This window comes from Coffea arabica, chromosome 2e (genome assembly GCF_036785885.1).
Source record: "Coffea arabica cultivar ET-39 chromosome 2e, Coffea Arabica ET-39 HiFi, whole genome shotgun sequence".
NCBI lineage: Eukaryota > Viridiplantae > Streptophyta > Magnoliopsida > Gentianales > Rubiaceae > Coffea > Coffea arabica.
Window position 1 is genome coordinate 67463511 of NC_092313.1, and position 24880 is coordinate 67488390.

Here is a 24880-nt window from a genome sequence, read left to right on the forward strand (position 1 = left end):
TATCATGCAACGCAAAAATGCTTGTTTGGGTTAGTAATTAATAGATTTTCATTGATTATACCCTGTTTGTGGCCTACTTAAAACTTAAATGACACCAAATAGTACTGATACGATGTCCAAAAGCATTTTTCCTTTCCATAACCAAGTCCCAATACATGGTTGATTCTCCTTATACTCTGGCCTTGGAGTACTTATGGATTCATTTATTTGATAGAAAGTAGAAACACCTGAAATTCTATCACTTACAAGTTACAATCCAATGGTAGTATTTTCTTTCGTTTTTCTTGAAAGGCCAAATAGTATTGTGTTTCGTTTCCATATGGATAAAAGAAAGGCAAACGTAGCTCTATATTGAATTATATTGACCATTAGCATGCTTCAGTCTTATTCAAAGGAAACACTTTAACATCAATTTGTATCATTTTCCAAGGATGACTAAAAGACAACCTAATATTCAGAGTTTGAACATTGACGCCAAATTTGTACCTCAATTTCCTCTTCCACCGGCACACTAATTCAATATTTAGATCGTTTACTAGTAAACATCAAGAAAAATGGACCTTTTTTTTTTTTTTTTTTTTAAATATCGGCCGAAACTTCCTAGCACTGTAACAATCCATGTGTATTGTGTAGTTACTAAACCAATCCTCCCATGAAACTTCAATCGAACTTGAACCAGAATAGTAAAAAATAAAAAAAGGCAGTCTATAATGAAGATGACCAAGAAATATAGAATTGGGCTTAACCTGGCTAATTCGTGTATCCAACTCTGCTTAATTGCAGTATTTGTTGTCCTTGCAAGTCTAACAATCCCATCGGATTGTTTCCATCATGATGACCAATATCCCAAAACCATTGCTGGCCTCTTCGTCTTCGGTGATTCACTCATTGATCCTGGAAATAACAACTACATCAACACAAGTAGAGATGCCCAGGCCAACTTTCCGCCATATGGAGTATCTTTCTTCAAATATCCGTCAGGGAGATTTTGCGATGGCCGTGTTATTCCTGATTTTATTGGTAAGTATATAGGAGCTAGCCTAAAATTCAACAAATATGCACTTAATTATGCATGAATAACAGGCTTACTTTGCTGTAACGACAATTTGCAGCTGAATACGCAAAGCTCCCTTTCATTCCACCTTATCTCCAAATTGGTTACCGGTATCAGTTGGCTTATGGCGCAAATTTTGCATCTGGTGGCGCTGGTGCTCTAGTTGAACCCTTTTCCGGATTGGTATGTAATTCACTTACGAATTGTCACTAAGAGTAATTAACACCAATGATATAATATTGCCATTTTCCAGTATATATAGGTTATTGATCTCGAGTCATTTCTCAGGTTATCGACCTTAAAAAGCAGTTATGGTATTTTAACCAGGCTGAAAAACAGTTGAGGTCGAATCTCGGTAAAGGAGGAGCAGAACGAATCGTGTCCAATTCTGTATACTTGTTTAGCATAGGGGCTAATGATTACTCGAGCGACAAACCAAAGGATTATGTAGCAATGGTGGTTGGCAACATTACAGCTGCTCTCGAGGTAAATTTTTAATTTTTACTACTAGACAATAGTAAGTTAGCCATTGTAGAATTACAAGGCGACGTGATTATTAGCATGCATAACAGGAAATATACAAGAAAGGTGGGAGAAAATTTGGAGTTGTAAATATGCCACCTATAGGATGTTTGCCACTCTTTAGAGCTGCCGATTTGGCTGCTGGGGGGACTGGAGAGTGCAATGGACAGATTACAGCTTTGGCCAAGTTACACAATGTCTTGCTTTCCCAGAAACTCAAGCACCTGCAGAAGCAGCTCAAAGGCTTTAGATATTCATATTTTGACATCTTCACCACTGCTGTTGAAATGTTCGACAATCCATCAAAATACGGTACATGCAATCAACTTTATTTCTTGTTAGTATTCGTACTCCAACTATAAAAATTACATACGTACTAATTGAGTAATCTTGCAATTATCCGAGTAATTATATATCTTTCATGTTATTGTTTAAGGGTGCATTTGATAAAATTGAAATCTGAAAACTGAAATTTAAAATCTGAAATCTGAAAACTAAAATTTGAATCCATTAAGTTATTGAATTGTTAAGTATTAAATTAATATATTTGAGTGCATATCACATTCAATGATAAGTGAATAGCTCATCACTTAATTTTAGGAGTAAGTTTTGTTTAGGAAATTCAGTGCAACTTAATTAATTCATATATTTAATTTTTTGTTATCAAACGGTCTGAACATATTAAGATCTGAATCCATTAAATTTAAGTGTTGAAATGGGTTATCAAATAGGGTCTAAGTGCTTAAACTTATTGTGATATTGTCTGCATCTATTGTGCTGGTACATATATTATACAGGGTGCAATTAAATTTGACAACCCTAGAAATCTCGAATCCGCTAACCATAGCAGTGCTAAACTTTTCTAGCAAACTAGCATTGCATGGTGGAGTAACTAACAATGAGTTTCCATTTTTGCACTTTGTTTTAATTGAATAAAAAGGTTTTAAAGAAGTTAAGGGTGCATGCTGCGGCAATGGTCCTTTTCGAGGAGCTCGCAGCTGCGGAGGGAGGGGAGGATTCAAAGAATACGAGCTATGTGACAATCCACAAGATTATTTCTTCTTTGACTCCAATCATCCAACTCAAGCGGCCAACCAGCAATTGGCGGAGCTCATGTGGGCTGGACCCTCCAATATCACTTGGCCTCATAATCTCAAATCACTTTTTCAGATTTCATTGTAACCTGATCTACTCCAGATATGGCGCGTTTGGGAGTTGAGGTTTCAGCAGAAACGAAGAGAAAGTTGTGCTCTTTTATGTTTGGGACTCTCAAGTGAAACCCAAAAAGAAAAGAAACGAATGGATTTTGAAGAATTCCAAGTGCTGCTACCTTGTAAAATTTTTCCGACTGAAAACGGGCGGAAAGCAAAGGACAACTGAGGGAAGTTTGCAAAACTTTTTCAATTTGTCCACTTTATTCTCGCAAAACTATTGAATAAAATTTTATTGATATATGTATATATCCAAAATCATTCTACTTCCTTCTAAAACTTTTAAACAACATCAAATTCTCTTCCATTCCTTTTTCTGCTTTTCTTTTCTATCCTAAACTCCCTGACTTGCCATAAGGGGCTGTTCGGTCAAAAATTTTCTGTTAATAATAGTGACAAGAGCCCTGGAATTCGAAAGGCGGGTCATGCTACCTATGGAAGCCAAATGCTACACAACATTGACCGTTTTGTTTTTTCATGCCAAGTCTCCGTCCACTATCAATTCTACCTGTGGAAATATACACTATTCCTTTGAACAATGAAACTGACATCTAATGTTATGCTTCTTTTCCACATAGAAAAGAAAAAGGGAACATCAATTCTCTCTATTGATTAGCTGACCACGCTTCCTGGTTATGCTAACTATCATACTTTTCTAAAAAAATCTTTAATATGATCCATGGTCCAAATATCCGAAAACAAGCATAACAAAAAAGTGCAATATAGCCCTTAATTTGCTTTGATGAAACCAAATGCTACTGATACGATGTCCAGAAGCATTTTTGTTTCCATATCCAATTCCCCATACATAGCAGCTCCATATTGTCCATTAGCTTCACCTTTATTCAAAGGAGACATTTTAACATCAATGGAAATCATTTTCCGTGGCAAAATAGAGAAGAAGACCTAATATATAGCTTATTGACTGTTGTTTTCAAGTAGAGGGACCGACATTGAGTTTGAAAATTGACGCCAGATTTGAACCTCAATTTTCTTCTACAAGTAGCAGACTAAATCAATATTTAGATACATTTGCTACTTTGCTTGAATTGATACTTTCTTAGTAAACAAGCGAACAAGAAAACTAGAACACATTACAAAAATCTTGGCTTAAACTTCTTAGCACTATTGAAATGCCTGTGTATCTTTTGATTTTCGAATGTGTATGCATCTGTGTCATATTTGATTTGATGCATTTTCTTTCATTAGTGTAAATTTAGTCGATGAAATTTATTCTTTGTATCAATAAACAATAAATTACATATAACCCCCTAAAGTTTTACATAATCATAGATGATCCCCTAAGGTTTCAAAATAACTATATAACCCCCTGTAGTTTTATATAATGTGAAAAATGGACGGAATGCATAATTATTTATAGTGATTAAACCACCCGTGCTTTAAAAGTGCGTATTATGAAATCATAATATTCACTTAACTCCTTTATGGTTTACATAAATATCCACTTTACCACCTGTAATTTTTATATTTATCCATGTAATCCCTCTTTGGCTTTATATAAGGCGGATAAATCATCATTTGATTTACCATTTAAATAAGGGCACCACTAGTATTTCAATTAATGACAATCCATAGAATATTTTTCGTTAAATTTCTAGTTTACATTAAATCATAGGGGGTGATGAATATTTTGAAACGTAAGAAGGATTATGTGGTAATAGATGAAACCACATGGGGATTATTAGTAAGTTACCCGAAGAAAATAATCCTCATATAAAACCAACATAAAACTTCAATCCAACTTGTACTTAGAAAAAGAAAAAATACAGGCACTGTACCATGAAGATGACGAAAGAATATAGAATTAAGCTTTAACCTGGCTAATTCGTGTATCCAACTCATGCTTAATTGTAGTATTAGTTGTCCTTTGCAAGTCTAACAACCCCATTGTATTGTTTCCATCATGTTGACCATCATCGAAAAACCATTGCTGCCCTCTTAGGTGATTCACTCATTGATCCTGGAAATAACAACTACATCAACACAAGTGGACCAACTTTCCACCGTACGGAGAATCTTTCTTCAAATATCCCTCGGGAGGTTTTGTGATGGCCGTGTTATCCCTGATTTTATTGGTAAGTTTGTAGGAGGTAACCCGAAAAATCAACTTGATTGAAAATGTAACCCGAAAATGTTTATTGGAGAACCGCGTTATGTATACACGATAACTTGATTGAAAATGTATACATAGCAAATGCAGGGACTGATTTTTGTTTATTAAAGGATTTTAAATTAGGGCAAATTACACTTTACCCCCCTATGGTTTAGTATTTTTTTGTATATAACCCTCTATGGTTTCAAAAGTTATACATAATCTCCTCATGGTTTGGATTAAAGTGTCAAAGTGACGGAAATGATTACTCGTAATGGAACCTATAAAGAAATTGAAATTACCTTTGTTTAAAAATTAAAATGGTAAAGTGACCAAAATATATAAACATAATATACATGACATACTAACCCCGTATGGTTTTATGTTTTACTATATAACCTCTTTATAATTTAATATTTTACCATATAACCCCTTATGATTTTTAAAATATACACATAACCCCTATGTGGTTAATAAATAATTTTCAATTTTACATAGGAGTATTTTTGATATTTTAGGTAACTCCGTCACGGATTGCAAATTCCGTCACTTTGGCACTTTAATTCAAACCATAAGGGGGTTATGTATAGTTTTTAAAACTATATGAGGGATATGTACAAAAAATTAAATCACAGGGGGGTAAAGTGTAATTTGCCCTTTAAATTATAGTATTACTTTATGTGAGAATTATCATGATAAATATGAAAAGAATATAACTTAGAGTTTTTAATAAGATCTTATTAAAGAATACTATTAAAAAGAAAGGACATTAGTTTTAATTACTTATTATTTTAGATTTTCAAAATAAAAAATAATTATTATTTAAAAACTAAAAGAAAAGAACGTAGGATAGTAGTATTATTTTTTAAAAAAACACTTAAAAAAGTAAAAAAAAAAAAAAATTTATTAGTATGAATTTTAGTCAGTCATTTGTCTTTTCATTTGCTTTCCTGAAAACGATATATAGGAATCTCGTTCCCTAATAGATCTGGAGTCGACTTTTGAAAGACATGGGGAAGGCCCTCAAGGAGAAAAATCCAGCCAAAAAAAAAAAAGAAAAAGAAAAAGGTTTCTGTCTTGCTAGGATTATTAATTAAGCTTGTAGGCTTGGATAGAAAATTATGGCAAAGTCCAGAACAATCAAGTCTTATTATGTTATATTAAGCAAAAAACAAAAAAAGGTATGAATTCACGGTACATTTCTTTGAAAAAGAAAAATTAAACAAAGTTGCACAGCTTCAAAATAGAACCACTGCAACATATTTCTACATGAAGGTACGTACCAAAATCCATGGCTTTTGTATTGTATGGACATTGCTCTATATGTCATATTACTTTGTTAAACCAGGGTTTGGGACGAGTACGGTTAGCAAGAGGTGCAGTTGATACGATAGTTTTATTTTTTTTAATAATTTTGTGTACATTTACATAATTTTATTGTATTTCATAACGTACAACAAAAAGTTATATGAGTGTACACTAAATCATGAAATACAACAATCGCACCAATTGTATATAATACTAACTGTAACTGCCCCCTTTGCCATTAAACCGTAACAGTCTCAACCAATACACAAGTTCAACCTCGACACATGCTGATTGAATCCAGCAAAAAACAATTTGGAATAACTGAAAAGAAGGCACAAAGAATACAACAATTAAACAAAGAAGCGAGGAGTGAGCCATCAGGCAGCAGTCAATATGAGGGAACTATGGCCTATTGGACAAAGGTTCGCACTCTGCTATTTTCCATACATTTAAGGCGAGATATGCGAACTATAGGGATGTTCTTTAGAGCTTGATGCAGCTCGCTTTGTTCAGCCAAATTCATCACTTTCTCTACCAATCCATCAGACATATCCACCAAAAAAAGGGATTCCAGCTTCCTCAAGTTCTCAGCGCTCAAAGGCAACTCCTCTAGTAGTTTACAGTCTGTCATGCTTAGCCTTTGGAGACTAGGCAGGGAGTCATTTTCCACCTTCAGCCATTTCAACCTTTCTAAACTTGTAATGGACAATTTCTCGAGCTTTCGAAACCCTCCTGCCCTAAAAACTAGCATCTCACCTTCATAAGCATGTTGGAGGGTAAGTTCTAGCAGATTGGGTGAATCTTGAAGGGATCCTATCCCTTTTGTTCCATCATCCTCCCTTAATCCACTGTTGTCCAAAACCAAATTGGTTAAGCTTTGGAGAGATAATACCCATTGTAGTATATTCCCTATGTGCCCCTGCAACGAAAGAATTTCGAGAAGTCGAGGCGTTGGAGAAATGGGATGCCGTAGATCAAGGGTCATATCATCTTCAATTGACTGGACAACCAATGTTTTAAGATTGGTGAGCTTCTCCAGAGAGCAAAGGAACTCCTTGCCATCTTCTTTTCTTAGCTTTGTAATGCTTAACGATCTCAATTTCGTTAGCTTCCCTATTTCTCTCAAAATTTTCTCATTATCTGCCTCTATAGCCTGCAAATTCTCCAAGGAAAGAAGCTTTCCAATTTTATCTGGGGATTTAAAGCCACGTAGACCGTGATATTCTGCAGATATTTCTATTCGACCTACATAAAGGACATGAAGTTTCCTCAGCTTCAGAATTTCCACTGGTATCTTTGTTACATTAGTGTAAAATAGATCTAAAATTTCAAGTTTCTGAAGCTTCCCAATAGATTTGGGGATGATCCGAACTTTTGTTCTTCGAAGACACAGACATTTGAGAAGGAATAATTTGAAAACTTCCTTTGGGATATCTTCCAATGGTGCCTCCGATAAATCCAACACCTTTAGCAACTTAGAACCACCACATAAAAACTTGGATACTACCGGTCCTGATATACGGCCATTGTACCTTAAGAATTCCAGAGACCGAAGACTCTTAAAGCAGTGGTTCCGCTCCTGGGGTTCTGGATTATCAAAATCATATAGTGCTAGCCGTCGAACTTTATTAGAGCTTTGCCCGCTGTAATTTCCTACGGCTATAGTTATGAAATTCTGCTCCCTGCCTTTGGAAACAATCATGTCACGCAAAAAATCATGAACTCGACAGCAATTTATTCCATCACAATATGCTGTTTGCACTTGAACTAAGCTTCTGTTGACAAGTTCATGGAAGCCCCGATTAGCGATATCAAAAGTTGACATTCCTTCTTTCTCTTCCACAAATCCTTGTGTAATCCATTTGTCAAGCATATCATCCACACCTATTAAGGCGTCTTCAGGATAAATGCTTAGATACAAGAAACAGTTTTTGAGATTCTGGGGCAAGTCATTGTAACTAAGGAGGAGTATCCTTTTGATTGGATCAAGTTTAGCACTAGCATCAAGTTCATCACCAAGGTTACGAAGAATCGTTTCCCAATCATTTATTCTGTCCTTATATTTGAGAGCTAATACCCCACCAATAGTGGCAATTGCAAGGGGCAGGCCCTCACATTTCCTCAATATTCTTGCTGAAACTTGCTGTAGATGTGGAGGACAGTGATCGCTTTGAAATGTTGTGTGGCAGAAAAGTGTCCAGGAATCCTTTACAGAAAGAGGCTTCATCCAGTGGATATAGTTATGTGATCCAAAACGAGCTGCTTTGGCAACATGAATTATCCGTGTGGTCAATATAACTTGACCATGAAAATTGCCATCCGGCAATACATTTTTAAGAGCATCCCACAAACGTTCACTCCACACATCATCAAGGACAAGAATGTAACTTCGATCTTGGAGAAAGTCTTTGACAAATGCACCCAACCTTATGATATCTGTAGAATTCATCAGTTGATGAGGGACTGGTTCATTGATCTCATAAAAAATTTTATGAATCATGGTCTTGAGAATCACCATGATATCAAAAGTTCGAGAAATAGTTAACCAAACACGGATCTTGAATTGCGTTTTTACAGCTGTATCTTCGAAGACTTTTCTCACCAGGGTGGTCTTCCCGAGCCCTCCCATCCCCACAACAGCAATTACTTTAAGGTGGGAATCATTATTTAGGACACGTGAAATGAGCTCTTCTTTGGGTGTTTTGATGCCGAGAAGTTTATCTTCATCAAGTAGGATTGAAATCTCACGAATGTCATTGTCTAGATTTGCAGCAGGAGTAGAACTAGAGCCTGCAGCGGAACTAGAGCAGGTTCCCTGATTACCATATATGGGCTGATATCTCTTGTGTCTTTCAGAAATATCAATTACTCTGGACTTGAGATTTTTCATCTCGGAAGAAATCCTACAGCGAGCCCTTAGATTCTTGATTGAGTAATAGATTTTTTGAACACGGCCATGGAAGCCATTAGCTTGATGATGAGCAAAACGCAGTATGAATTCATCAAGAACATCTTCTGTGTCATAAGCAACTTCACGCACTTGCCTGATCCATTCTTGAAGCTCAAAAACATCATATTCTTTAGCTTCGGCATCTCTGAGGAAAGCCCTCAAGCTTCCCAATTCATCTCTAACAAACTCGACTTCTCTGTGAAGTTCTCCTCCCAAATTAGTGCCCTGATGCAGGAGAAAGGAGGACTGCTCTTTGAGTACATAAGCTACTGCAGTCTCTGCCATTCTGAATCACTCTCATTTCAGGCTTTAAAATTTATATGGTTAAAGTTTTAAGATGCTGCTTTTTCAAAAAAATATGAAGAAGAGTGGAATAGGAGCAGTGGCTAGAAATTCAGAAGGGAAACTGATGAAAGCATGGGCCAGAGCTGAGATAAAAACAAGCGAGCCACTGGTGGAGGAAGTAGCAGCAATTCGAATGGGAATGCAAATGGCTCAAGAAGCCAAATGGAGAGAAGTGGAGTTCTAGTCTGATTGCAAGGAGGTGGTGGATGTGATAAACAAGGAAATGAAAAAGAAGTCAGAGTAGCTATCATCCTTGAGGACATTGCAAACATGAGATGTTTGTTTGAAAAATGTGCTCTCTCTTTTTCCATAGAGCAGGGAACAAGTGTGCACATAGATAAGCAAAGTTTGTGGTCAAACTAACTAGAAATGTTGAATGGAAAGAGTGCTTTCCCATGTAGCTCTATGAGAATGCACAAAATGATTACAGAGAAAGGAATTCTGATGTATCAAATCTTGTAATATCAAGTTAATGAAATGCAAATATGATTTTTGACAAAGAGAAAAAAACCAAAACGATATGTAAAGTTTGAAACTCTGCAGGCATGAATATGGTGGTAAATGAATATGTAAGACTATGCTCTGAAGTCCGTTATAGTGATGTTCCAAGAAACTACTGCAATTTTCCGGCCCTTTAATTAAACAAATAATAATTGTTTCATCACAATTAATTGAGACAAATTGATTTTGCAAGTGGAACTTGCAATGCAGTAGCTTTAAATGCAGTATTAATTCAGTCTGCGGCTTCCATCCCTTTCAATGCAGTCTTAATTTAGCAACACTTGGTCATTCTGCAGCTTCAATCACTTTTCTACCTTATTAAATTTCCCAACACTTTTTCATTCCCACAAATTAGTTGTAAAGTAGTTAGTTCTTGTGTAGTTGTAGTTTCCTCCCCTCTGGTTTTGAGGGAGCCTCATCCCAATTTGTGCGAGGCACAATTTACATTGTAATGCATCAATTCAGATGATGATGATGATGATGATGATAATAATAGATTTGAAAAAGGAAAGAAGTTTTGATACTAAAAAGCAGAATAGGAAATTGACTAAAAAAGGGAATTTTTCTAAGCTTTAGCCTGTGCATCAGAGCGGAATTGGGCTATTTATAAAATTTGATTCACTATCAATCCAAATTTAAGCCGTGAATCACCAGACTTGTAAACGATATCTTGGTCCAAAATTTTCTGTTAATGATAGTGACAAAAGCCTTGGAATTCTAAAGGTGGAAGATTCATGTTATTTTTTAGGGATAATTTCAAAAACTTCCCTTGAAATATCACCTAACTCATCTAAACTTTTTAAAATCTCACTTAGCACCCTTGAAGTGATAGTAGGGCTGTTAGGCCCGAAAACAACTTAAGAGGGGGGGGGGTGAATTAAGTTTATTAAAAAACTAATCAAGTTATGGGTATTTTTTACTCAATATAAAATTTACTCTCTTTTCTAAGTGATTACACAATAAATCAATCAATGAATGAACAATATCACTTGAGAGAAGTAGAAGAGATAAACAATTTAAGGATCACAATATAACAATAAGTAAATGAGAAGAAAGGAATTACAAATCAATTGACTACCAAACTCCTCTTGAACTTGAAAATCAATTCAAACAAGCTTCTTCAAATTGATGAAATACAACCAATCTTGTGTATAAAGGAAGGCTCACTTCCTCCTTACCCTAAACTCCACTTGGTCAAGTTAGAAAGTTTTACTATCCCCCAAGACAAATCCTCACAAAGTTATACTATTAAAATATTCACTCACAAATAAAAAGTTTACAATAAATTTCACACCACCAAAACTACAAATCTTGTTTGAAGAGTGTTTTCACACTAAAATTATTCTATATCTTTTATATCTTCAGTGTGTAAAAGTTGTTTGAAATTTCTGAACATACTCTATTTATATGAGACCAAAAAAGTGTTTCATTAATGCTTCCAATGGATAGAAAGTAGCTGAAGAGTCAACTAACCGTTGGGAGTATCGGACGTCCAGTACTACCGTTGCTTGCATCCGATAGCAGACAGAGAGTTTGAAAGATTCTATCAGACGTCTGGTACTTCCGATGCTTGTGTCCGATAGCAGACAGAGAGTTTGAAAGATTATCTCAATTCTATCGGACGTCTGGTGAGAATGTTTTGCGTCCGATATGATCTACCTTGTTTATTAGACGTCTGGTATTGACTTTGTTGACGTCCGACAGCTTTCGATAACTTTTATCTTCTATCAATTTGCTTTTGTTCTTTGAATCAAATTGTTTCAAAACTGAGAAGACTTTTTTATTGAAAAGAGATTAGTAATATCCAATTGTTTTGTAAATATCAAAAGACAGGGATCAAGATCATCATTCTCTCCCTTTTTGATGATGACAAAATAATGGATGATGATAAAAAAAAATACCAATCTCATAGCATCTCCCCCTTGCACATTGCATCCCTTACTTAGGTAAAACATCAAAATCTAAAACATCCAAAATAACTTCCCTTACATCAGAATAGCTCCCCCTTACATATTGCATCCCTTACTCAGTCAAAATGCCAAAACCATTAAGATCATCAGAATATTATTAGATCATCATTATTCTCCCCCTTTTTGTCATCATAAAATTAGAGAGTAATTGTCTAAAAAAATAATAACAGCTGCAACCATCATCAGTCAATAACAGAAAAATAACACCAAAAGAGAACATCCAATTAGTTAAGAATTTTTGAAAGCAAAAGATACCAATATTCAAATTAAGTAGATTTTGAACTTTTACAAGTAGGAAAATAAAATTTTTGAAAGTATCATTTTTATGAGTAAGAAAAATCACCCAACTGTATCTAGAGTAATCATCAATAATGACTAGACAATATCTCTTACTACCCAATCCAGCAATTTGTGTAGGGCCGAACAAATTAAGATGTAAAATCTCTAATGATTTTGAAGTAGAAGCACAATTTTTTAGGTTTAAAAGAGATTTTGATTTGTTTTCCAAATTGACAAGCATCACAAATTTTATCTTTTTCAAACTTAATTTTTGACAAATCTCTAACAAGATCCTTTTTGAAAATTTCTTTTAACAAATTCATATTGAAATGATAAAACCTTTTATGTCACAATCAAGGATTTTCATTTGAAACTTTAAGACATTGAAAGTTGGAGGGATTAATATTTTCAAGAATCACAACATAGATATCATTGAATCTTTTTCCTTTGAAAATGATATTAAATTTTGAATCAAGAACTAAACACTCATGCTTTTTGTATAAAACAAACAAATTTCTATCACATAATTGACTAACACTTAGCAAGTTATAACTCAAATTATCAACCAAAAGAGCATTATAAACAAAAGTATCACCATTCTTGCCAACATCTCCTACTCCAATTGTTTTAACTTTCATATCATCTCCAAATGTCATTTTGCCACTTGATTTTGATTTGAACTTAAACGGTTATGTGTCTTGAGTATCCATTGTCTACGAACCACTTTGATTCCTTAATGATGTTCACCAGATTCACCTACTCAAGAGTTCAAGAATTAATATTTGGTACCCTTTAATTTTTGGGTTCTTGAGAGTTAGCATCACGTCTAACTATCCACATGCATTTCATGCCTCTTCTCATGTTCTTCCTCAATAGCAATCACCTTTCATGTGACCTTTTTGATAATAAAAATTACACATAACCAAAGAATTATTTATATTAACAGGTTTAATAAATCTTATTTGTCTTCTCTTATAACTAGTAAATTCATTTGCACCAGAATTTAACTTCTTCTCATGAATGCTAAGATGAGCTTTTTATTCATCCCTTTAAAAATAGTCTTATTTTTTATATTGGAGCAATTCATTTAAATTATCCATTCTTCTTTTCAAATCACTTTGTTTCTTTTTGAACATTTCATAAAGTCTTGTTTTTCTATCAAACTCATTTTGTAGATCAATCTCACCCATTTTCAAGTAATTATTTTCAGTTTTTAACTTTTTATTTTTCTGAAAAAGATGTGCATTGTCTTGAAGAAGAAAAATAATTTTTTATTTTAATTCCTTGTTTCTAGTATAAGATTCTTTCAATCTATCATGCAATTTTTCAACTAAGGATTCAAAATCATCATCAGTTTCATCATCACTATCAAGTTGAGGGTTACAAGTTATTATCTTATCATCTCCAATAGCCATTAAAACCAATTGAGCAGATTCTTTTTTCTTTTCAATTTCACCATCGGAGTTGCACTCATTCGATGTGAATTGAAAATTGTTGAATCTTGATTTTCTTTCAGTTTTCCCTTCTTTCTTCTTCTTCATTGGACACTCACTCATGTAGTGTCCAAGTTGGCCGCATTCATAGCATTTGTCACCTTACTTTTTGTTGGACTCATGTTTTTCTTTATTTCTTGCATTGTTGAATTTATTAGAATCTGAATTGCTAGATCCTCCTCTTCTGAATCTCCTTTTGTTGAGAATTCTCTTGAAACTTTTTGTGATGAGAGCAAGATCATTGTCATCCATATCATCATCATCCAATGAAACTGAGTTATTTTCATTTTGAGATACTTTTAGAGCAATGCTCCTTTTTGTTTTTACATCTTTTTCTTCTTGTACTTTGGTCTTAAGTTTGAACTCATAAGATGTTAGAGAGTATAAGAGATTCAATAGATATTGAATTCAAATCTTTTGCCTCTTCAATAGCAGTCACTTTACTCTCTCAATCTTTAGACAAGACATTCAAAATTTTTTTATTTTTCTCTCCAAAGGAGTATTCCTTTTCCAAAACCTGTAAATCCTTAATAAGATCATTGAATTTACAATACATTTTATCAATATCTTCATGAGATTCCATCTTAAACGACTCATATTTAGTAATCAAGATAGATTTTTTCTGTTCTCTAACATTCTCACTACCTTTATGAATTTTTCTCAATTTGTTCCAAATCTCTTTAACAGGTTTATAGCTTTTGATCCTAATAGATTCATTTGAATCTAAAATATCATATAACACATTCATAACTTTTGCATTTAAAATGAGATGAACTCTATCCTCTGCAGTCAATTCATTTCTTATTTTTGATCTAGATCTATAAGTATTTTCATCTACTATTGAGATATCATATGGACCTTCATTAACAATAAATCACAATTCAATGAAATTGATTGCAATAAAATAATCATTTTTTCTTTTCAACTCATACAATTTGATCCATTAAACATAGGAGGTCTAGTTACAGATTGTCTTTAAAAAAATATGGCATTATTAGTTGTCATGTTTACTCCTAAACCAGTTGAGATTAATCTCTAGAAAACCAAACTCTGATACCAATTGTTAGACCCGAAAACAACCTAAGAGGGCGGTGAATTAGGTTTATTAAAAAGTTAATCAAGTTATGGGCACTTTTTGCTCAATATGAAATTTATTCTCTTTTCTAAATGATCACACAATAAATCAATCAATGAAAAAATAATATCACTTGAGAGAAATAGAAGAGATAAGTAATTTAAGGATCACAACATAACAATAAGTAAATGAAAAGAAAGGAATTATAAACCAATTGACTACCAAACTTCTCTTAAACTTGAAGATCAATTCAAACAAATTTTTTCAAGTTGATGAAATACAACTAATTTTATGTACAAAGGAAGACTCACTTTCTTCTTGTCCTAAGTTCCACTCGATCAAGTTAGAAAGTTTTACTATCCCTCAGGACAACCCTCACAGAGTTACACTATTGAAATATTCACTCACAAATGAAAAACTTACAATGAATTTCACACCACCAAAACTATAAATCTTTTTTGGAGAGTGTTTTCACACTAAAAATACTCTATATCTTTTGTATCTTCAGTGTGCAAAAGTTGATTGACCATATTCTATTTATATGAGACCAAGAAAGTGTTTCATAAATGCTTCCAACGGATAGAAGGTAGTTGAAGAGTTAACTAGCCGTTGGGAGTATCGGACGTCCAGTACTACCGTTGCTTGCGTCCAATAACAGACAGAGAGTTTGAAAAATTCTATCGGACGTTCGGTATTTCCGATGCTTGTATTCGATAGCAGACAGATAGTTTGAAGGATTATCTCAATTTTATCGGTCGTCCGGTGAGAATGTTTTACGTCCGATATGATCTGCTCTATTTATCGGACATCCGGTATTGACTTTGTGAGTGTCCCGACAGTTTTCGACAATTTTTATCTTCTATCAATTTGCTCTTGTTTTTTGAATCAAATTGCTTCAAAACTGAAAAGACTTCTTATTAAAAAGAGATTAGCAATATCCAATTGTTTTGTAAACATCAAAAGACAGGGATCAAGATTATCAAGGGCCATATATTAATACCAAAGGTGTTGAATTGCCAATAATACCCTCATATTTAAATTTTCTAAACTTGTTTTTCTTTCTCTAAATTTCTACTTTTTTTTAACAATGTCTATACAAACATACATACATATATATATGTATGTATAATTGAATTGCAAATGTCAATGAAATTTAGGATTTAATTAATGAAATATTCAATGCATTTGGAGAAGAATAGCTGCAAGTTCTTTTTATTTTTTTTCCTGTTTTGGTGTTTAACAACTTTATTTATTTATTTATTTATTTATTCCTATTAATGTAGAGCGCAAGAAAAATAAAGTAATTGAAATTCCAAATAGTTTTTCAAATTCTGACCTTTTCTATAATAAAATTTTCATATGTCACACCCATAAAAAAAGTCTGTTTATTTTGAGTAAATTTTTTGTATGATATTGAAGTTGAATTTCATCTATTACTAAGTTTTTTTTGCTCAAATATATGATTTTACATGCTAATTACCTTCAACGCTATGAAGGGTTCTATTTGTAGAAATAGTTTAAACAATACTGAGTTTGTTTGGATAAGAGTTTATTTGGATGATTTATTTGAGATATTTACTGTAGCATTTTTTGTGATGTGATGTATGTGAGATAAAAAAGTGATTGGGAAGATAAAAAGGTGATTGGAATTTGTGAGAATAAATTTTGCAAACCAAATTATCTTTGTCCAAACAAACTCAGTATTTGCTTTTGCTATCTCTTCCTACTGTAGAAGTGAATATTGGTTGTAACATAAAATCTTACCAATTTTCATCTCCTCACTTTTAAGATGGTTTCAATTTAGTACTTTTTTTCTTTGATTTGTAAAATGTTCATTTTTTTATAGCCTAAGGGTATTAAAGGCACTAAAATAATCTCTCTCCTCAAACATGAATTTTTTAATATTACCTTTGGTTAGAAGGGCTTCCAATGTTACCAAAATGTCAATTCAAGGGGTGCTAAGTGAGATTTTGAAAATTTCAAGGAAGCTAGGTGATATTTCATAAAAGCTCAGGGAAGGTTTATGAAATTATCCCTATTTTTTAGGTGTAAATAAAATGTGCCAGAATCTCCATTTGTACTTTATTCCCCTTATGGTTGAATCCAATTCTCCCTCTGACACGTCTTTGACCAATTCTACCTATGGTAGTATCTTCAATCCCTTTGAAGCCAAATGCTACGCTACCCGCTTTGTTTTTTTATGCCAAGTCATTGTCCATGACCAATTCTACTACCTATGGAAATGTACATATTATTGCTTTGAATAATGATATTGACATCTAACGTTTTGCTTCTTTTCCGCATTGATAAATAAAAAGGGAACGTCAATTCTCTTTATTGATTTGCTGGCCAAGCTTCGGGCACTTGCAATTAATGAAGAAGACACTTTAGCATCCCTTGATTATTTTGGTGCTTTCTCAAATATCTTCTTCTGGTTTTTATATATGTTTTATTCTTGTCACATTTTCTTAGGTATCTTTATATTCTTTGAGTATTTTTTTTAATTTTTTTAAAAAGAGAAGAATGAAATCTAAGAAAAAAGAAGAAGAAAAGGGATTTGAATTCAAGACGTCTTAATTTTGATATTTCGAATTTTAGCCATGAGTAATTTCTTGTCTTTTCCCTTCGAATCTAAGCGTTTTGTCCATCGAGCAATGCAAAATTGCTTGTTTGGGTTAGTAATTAATAGATTGTCATTGATTATACCCTGTTTGTTCCAACCTGGGACATTAATAACCAATATCGTCTGTTTCTCAAAATCTTTAAAATGATCCATAGTCCAAATATCCGGAAAAGTGGAATAGCCCTTCGCTTCGATAAATCCAAATTCTACTGATATGATGTCCAAAAGCATTCTTTTTTCCATAATCAAATCTCGATACATAGTTGATTCTTCTTATACTCTAGCATGGAAATTAAACCAAACTATCTTAGTATTTAGTTTTCTAATTCTTTTAGTTTCTTATTTTGGTGTCCTATTCCTTTAGTTTCTATATTAATTTAGAAAATCTCAAGTCAGTTCCAAAATAAGTTTCGGTTTATAATTATATTTATTTAGAAAGTTTTAAAGTCTATAAATATTGCTAATCTAGTACATTGTTATTTAAAGAGTTGATTTGAGTCTTGAAAAGTTCGCTGAGTTGAGTTGTGAGATAGAGGGACAGCCTCTAAATTGATATTTGCAAATTTTCGTAAGCGAAAGGCTATGATTTGATATTGTTATTGTTGAGTTTTGAATTAATAAAATTGTTGAGTATTTTGTTATTTGTTTATCCTATTCCTCTTCCCACATATTTTTATATTTGTTAAAATCCCTTCCGATGTGTACATTTTTTTGTGTTATCATATGAGAACCCTCACTTGAAAATATAAGTTCTCCTAAATCATTTGCATTGCCCTAAAACTAAATAAATTATAACATTTCCTTGCATTGCCTTTCTACATGAATTGTAACATCTCCTTGAATTGGCATCATTTTATTTCATTAGATGCACTATGACCAAATACCTTTTTAATTGTATATGAAACCTTATGTGAAAGTTTAAGGGTGCTATTTAGACATTTGAAGCACTTGGAGGGAAGAAACATTATTTGGCAAAGTTTAAGGGAAGGAATGGCCAAGATTGGGCCAAGTGTCATTGTCCCAACCACTCAAATAAATTGACCAAGGAAATTAGTAATTTAAACCTTTTTGGCTCCATTTTTTCTCCTTGTTGGCTGGCTCTCTTGAGCTCCAAAGAGAGAAGAAAAATTCCATTTTCTTGCTTGAAACCCTAACTTGGACTTTGAGGATAAACCAAGGAAAAGGAACCTTAGTTAGTTTGAGTAAACTATCTTCAAAACTTGCTTATGATTCAAGTTTGGAACTCTTGCTTGAGTAGACTTTTGGGTGGTTCAAACTTCATTTAAGAGAGGTAATTGATTCTTAAACCCTAGCTTTATTGTTTAATATCAAGTGTTTAAGGTATTGATGACAAACTAGAAGTTGGGTTGATGTTGTTTGTGGTTAAATTCTTTGAGTTAAGTAAGTGAAAGTAAGGCTGGATGTATGGCATGCCATGTGTTTGATTCTTTGTCTAAACTTTATTTGTGATTTTCCTTGATGTATTAGCATGTTAAGAGCCCTCTTAAAGTTAGAAATAACTCTTGGAATGTTGGTTAAATTAAAAATAATGAAAGGATGGAGTTTGGTGGTGAATGTGAACTTGGGACTGCTCTCTTTTCTTCCTTGCTGGCCGGCCATGGATTGGAGGTTTTTTCCTTGATCTTTCTGACTTATTGAACCTTAATTAAGCTTAAGAAACTTGGCTAAATATTAGTTTAAACTTGTGTACGAAGTGAGGTGAAATAGAGAAAGTAAATTGGTTGATTTGGCAATATAGTGGACTATTTTGTTCTTCCTTGTTGGTTGGACTGCCTTGATTCATTTTATCATTTTGTGTGTTGAATTTTAAGATTAAATAGTGCTATATAACTTGACCTCTTATATATTAACTTTAGGAGATTGAATTGGATGAATTTGAGCCAAAATGAATGAGGTTAGGAAGGAGGATTAGGATGATTTTGTCAAAGTCCTGAACTGATCAGAACAGGAAAATTAGTCAATTTTCCCAGACTTCTGGTATTGATAAAGAGGAACTAGAGTTTGCATTTTATACCGTTCGAAAGCCCTTCGAATCTAGTTACCAACACCACCAACGGCGCGTGATTCCAACCTTTCTATAGTGAGATATGGCCATTTTCCCGAGACTACACGCGCGACTGTTATACCCGACAAAACACTTTTGAATTTAAATGAGATTTTCCTTTTGCTCAACTTTCGTGCACTTGTCAAACTCTTTTTCTTACGACCTTTTCCTACATTTTTTGTCTATCTTGCATGGTAAATTGAGTCAATTAACAACCTACTTAGTCACCTAATGAACTTAAATTTGGGTTGAAAAATGAATCTAGGATATTAACGACTTTTACTCGTTGCCCTAGGACTGGAAAACGAAGGTGAGAGTAATCACGGAACTTGACGGACAAACTCTGCATTTCTTAATAGGTGAGTGTTCCACTGTCTGTTACCTGTCTATGTGAGATATTTGCATACTTGGTCTGTGATTGTTTGATTTGACAAACTCGAGGTGAACGTATACTTTATCACACTCGACCTCCTTTGATTCTACTGAGACTTTGTATATTGATGATTTAAAATGTGATTTCTCTATATTTGACTATACATCATTTGGGTGATATCCCATCGATTACTGTGACTGTTTTGAATACCCAATCTCGTAGGTCAGTCGGTTGTATCGAGCCAACAAGGGTTTGGTCGAAAAGGTCAATGAACCCTATGGACTATTTACTGAAATTCGAAAATTGGTATACTCGAGTATTACCTAATTATATTATTTGAGATGTTCCGGCCCGATAAAGGGGTTGATTGGTGGACGGAATTTGGAGAAAGTGGTGTTCTACGAATATTATATTCTTTAAATGTAAACGTTGACAGAAGGTCAACGGATTCTTGATACGATCAAGGTTAAGTGGATTTAGCTTTTGGAAACCACCCGTATCTTTGAATTGAATTGTGATTAAATTGTTCTAATATTATACGGTGTTTACTTGTTTATATTATGCCTCTAATTGAGTATGTGCCTACATGTTTATTTGAAACTTCACTGGAGTTTAGCTCACCCCACCCTCTTTTGTTTTCCTTAATAGATCTGTGATGGGACTGTTGTCAAGAATTTGCATAGCCTTAAATTCTATCTTAAACTTGTACTTTGGGTTGTAATTTTTTTGTTTAGAAGACTTTATCTTTGACTCTTGTAAGTTTAAATTTGTAAGTTTAGCACTTATGATGTAAATTAAGTTTGGAATTGTAAGTTTGACATTTAGTTCTATATTCGAAGTTTGGGAAGTTGGCGTGATGATTATATTTCCATTATGGTTTGTAACCTTTACTTCGAAGATATTTCATTAGTTTTCTTGGGTTGCTGGTTCATTTGTTGACTGAGTCCCGACGAGAGTTGGGCAGACAGTTCGCTAATCCTTAGGGTTCGCCCTGGGGAAAGGTGGAGCTGTCACATATCAAGTGGTATTAGAACTCTAGGTTTTGATCTTGGGGCTTGTTTCATAAAATTGAAGTATGGATCCGTACGATTTACCATGTTGTGGCTTTTTTATCTTCAATTGTAAAAATGATTTTGAGATTTCGGGTTGAATAATGAAGACATTTTTTCAAGCTATTGGAGTGGGAATATTGTCCAAACAAGGTTCATAGAACCTGTAGAAAGCATGAAATTATTGAGCAGTGCAATTAAATAGTTAGAGAGCAACAGATAGTTGGATCACGAGATGTTTCATTGTCTCAATATCAAAGTTCAGACGGATATACTCGGAAAATTCATACATGCAAAGACAACAAAAGAAGGGTTGAAAAATTTTGATGAATTCTTATTGTGGTCATGGTGGAGAAATTGGTGTCAAGGAAGAAGAAAAAGAACTTTTCATGAGGCAAAGAAAAAGGAAATTGCAGAAGTTGTAAGTGTATTTAAAGATGACGAATTCGTGGCTCAAAAAGAAATTTCACACATGATTGAAAATGAAAGTGAAATCATTGGTGATATGGAAGCTGTGATTGAAGATTGTGATGAGGTAGAAATTCTTGATGACTTATTTGAAGAAAAAATCAAATAGTTCAATTAGTTATTATCAATTATGGAGTAGACGATTTAGTTGAAATTGTGACATTGTTTTAATGGATGGGATTGTTCAAGAGGACAGATTAAAGCAAAAATATGGTGATGTTGAAATCTTTGGTAATGGAAATTTTGATTTTGTATTGTTGTTGTCTGGATGACATGGTAGAAATAAATTATGGAGTATGCAATGAAGCATGGATGAATATGTTTGCATTTGACGAGTGATCAAGCCAAAAATTATTTGAGAAGTACAAGTTTTGTCCACTAGCATGCATGAAGATGAAGTTGATGACCAATCATAGGTTTGGATTGAATGTTGTTTTTTACTGCGATTGAATTTTCTTAGAGATTGAAGATTGAGATGACATTGGAGGTGACCACAATGAAGAGTTTGGTTTAAGAAAGGGAATCAATGAAAGCAATTTTAGTATTTAGTTTTCTAATTCTTTTAGTTTCTTGTTTTGGTGTCATGTTTATCTAGTTTCCATATTAGTTTAGGAAATTTCAAATTAGTTCCAAGTAAATTTCTATTTACAATTGTGTTTGTTTAAGAAGTTTTACAGTCTATAAATAATACTAGTTTAGTACATTAGTATTTGAAGAGTTGAATTGAATCTTGAAGAGTTCATTGAGTTGAGTCGTGAGATAGTGCGAAAGTTTTTAACTTGATATTTGTGAGTTGTCGCAAGCGAAAGACTACAACTTGATATTATTATTGTTAAGTTTGAGTTAATAAAATTATTGAGTATTTGATTATTTATTTATTCTCCTCATCTTTCCATATATTTTTATACGTGTTAAAATTAGTTTCACTCTATGCAGTTTTTTTGTGCTAACACTTGGAATACTTATGGATTCATTTATTTGGTAGAAATTAGAAACAATTGAAATTCTATCATATTGGGATCGAAGTACGGAATACTTGACTATTGAGACATCAAGAATACAAAAATTTAATGATAAATAAATCACAAGCATGAAAGTTAAATGACACAAAAGATTTAATGTAATTCAGCTTTATCACCGAACCTACGTCCACGGAGAAAAAATCTGTTATTTATTATGAGCGAAACTCTACACAAGAATATAATCTAAATCCAAACCCAACTCTTGTATACCATCTTTCACCTTCCAAGAATTTCTTTTACCCCATCTATAGGGCTACATGTCGCTCTTGTGTGTCACTTTATAGTATGCCAATCCACACCTAGTTATGAGTTGTATTATTTGGTCAATACTCAAGTAATAATAGAAAATAGCTGCTAATTTCTAATCCTATACAAAATAGGAATTAACATCTAATTTCTAAACTCATACAAGTACGAAATTCATTTTCTACTACCTAAAGTAATTAAAACACTTTCATACAAAATAAGAAATGCGTCTAAAAGAAATTAAACTAATTTTCTAACAAATCTCGATCTTAGCGAATATTTCTTCTAGCAACCATTTGACTTCAACTACCAAATAATATAGTACCGAACTATAAATCCGAATCAATATAGTTTTGACACTCAATTGATTCAATTGGTAAATGAATGTGTGTAATTATCCCAAGTTTAATACCTTGTTGACTCGTGAGAAGATGTTTCAATTCATCATCTCCTTTCGTAGAATTTCTTCTCCCCAGTGCTTGTAACATCTAGATCTCTTTCAGTTAGCTCTATTTCGAACTATTGAGGTAACCAAGTGGATAAATCATCATATTCATCCCATTTTCAAGACTGTCTTGGCATGTGTGGTTTTCAAAACGCCACCTGCAACGTAAAATTCGTAGCCATCAAGTTCTTCTAGCATTTGAAAATTAGATTCCTTTATTTCTTTAAAACACATGTCATACTACCTAAAGAACATAATTAGAATCTCACCATCTAGGATGAAGTATCAACCAATGGAGTTGTGAGAATATCTCCATCAGTTCATGTCTAAAATCGATATTGGGTTCCATTTTTTTCTTGACCCTTGAATCACCTGCTTAAATTCATTGTCAAGTATTTCTATGCTTTCTGACTTCTCATTTTTCACCTTCAATGCTTCTTACTAAACTCTTGAAACAAAGATATCACCCATTAAATTATTCAATTGGTAACAGTAACTAATCCACTTGATTTCAATAGTAAACCAGTAGCCAACACGTACCCCGCTCTGATACTAGTTGTTGTGATCCAACTACAGAATACATGATTATTGAAACATCGGGAATACAACAATTTAATAATAAACAAGTTACAAGTATAAAAGATAAACGATATACAAGATCTAACATAATTCGACTCCATCATTGAACCTATGTCCACTAAGAAAAAACTCATTCTTTATTATGAGAAAAAAATTCTATATAAGAATACAACTTGAACCCAAATCTATTTTTTTTTTATATCATTTCTCATCTCTCAAGAACCTCTCTCACCGCATATATAAGGTTACATGTCGCTCTTGTGTCTAGGGATGGCAACGGGGCGGGGTTGGGGTGGGGGACCCTTCCCCGCCCCCGCCCCATTGCCTATTAATTCCCCCCGACCCCCGCCCCGTCCCCGGCCTCCCACTCCCCCCGCCCTGCCCCGCTTCCCCCGCGGGTGCCCCCGCAGGGTTAATAAAATTTTGTTATAGTTAAATTTTAATAAATAATCAAGTACTAAAATATCAACACATCATCAAGTTATTATTCATTGTAATTTTACAATTGAAATTCATAAAAACAATCAAACAAAAGTTATTTGAATACATTCTAACATGATGAAATAAATACAACTAAAATAGTTAAGTTTTTACTTTTGGTACAAATACAATCACTAATTCATTATTGCGTTTGTGCTTTTTTTTTGAGAAAAAAGTGTTATTCTATTAAGTGTAATTAGAAATTTAGTATAAATGTATTAGTAAATTTAGTATAACTAATTAATAAATTCTATTAGTAGACATATCTAATTATTCGTATAATTGATAATATCAATTATATTACATACACTAATATACATTATATAATACAACTAACTAATAATATCATTATCATAAGTTTATAACTAATTAAATTACATATTATATATAATTATATATATATATTTATATATATATAATTTTTTTTTTGCGGGTGGCGGGACGGGGGATGGGGCGGGGGTATACTTCCCCACCCCCCGCCTCGTTTCTAAAAGGGGGGAAAAAATTCCCCCCCCGCCTCGAGAGCCCCCCACGGGCAACCGCCCCCATTGCCATTCCTACTTGTGTCCTCCTTGTGTGCTACTAAACTTTTCTACCAAACCGCCGTATGGAAATCTCTACTTGTGTTGACGTAATTGTTATTTCCGGGATCAATGAGTGAATCACCGAAGACGAAGAGGGCAGCAATGGTTTTCGGATAATGGTCATC

General features: G+C 33.5%; 2 protein-coding genes across 2 annotated transcripts; one reads left to right on the forward strand and one right to left on the reverse strand.

The window, feature by feature from the left end:
* The first annotated feature begins 629 nt into the window (after positions 1-629).
* On the forward strand, positions 630-3057 carry LOC113729620 (GDSL lipase-like). Its single transcript, XM_027253889.2, has 5 exons — positions 630-1020; positions 1113-1237; positions 1343-1540; positions 1627-1888; positions 2517-3057. Exons 1-5 carry the CDS (start codon positions 711-713, stop codon positions 2756-2758), a joined length of 1137 nt encoding a protein of 378 aa, XP_027109690.1. The 5' UTR covers positions 630-710; the 3' UTR covers positions 2759-3057.
* Positions 3058-6617: 3560 nt separating this feature from the next.
* On the reverse strand, positions 6618-9443 carry LOC113729353 (disease resistance protein RPM1-like). The gene has a single exon (XM_072077833.1). It carries the CDS (start codon positions 9441-9443, stop codon positions 6618-6620), a length of 2826 nt encoding a protein of 941 aa, XP_071933934.1.
* Positions 9444-24880: the final 15437 nt, after the last annotated feature.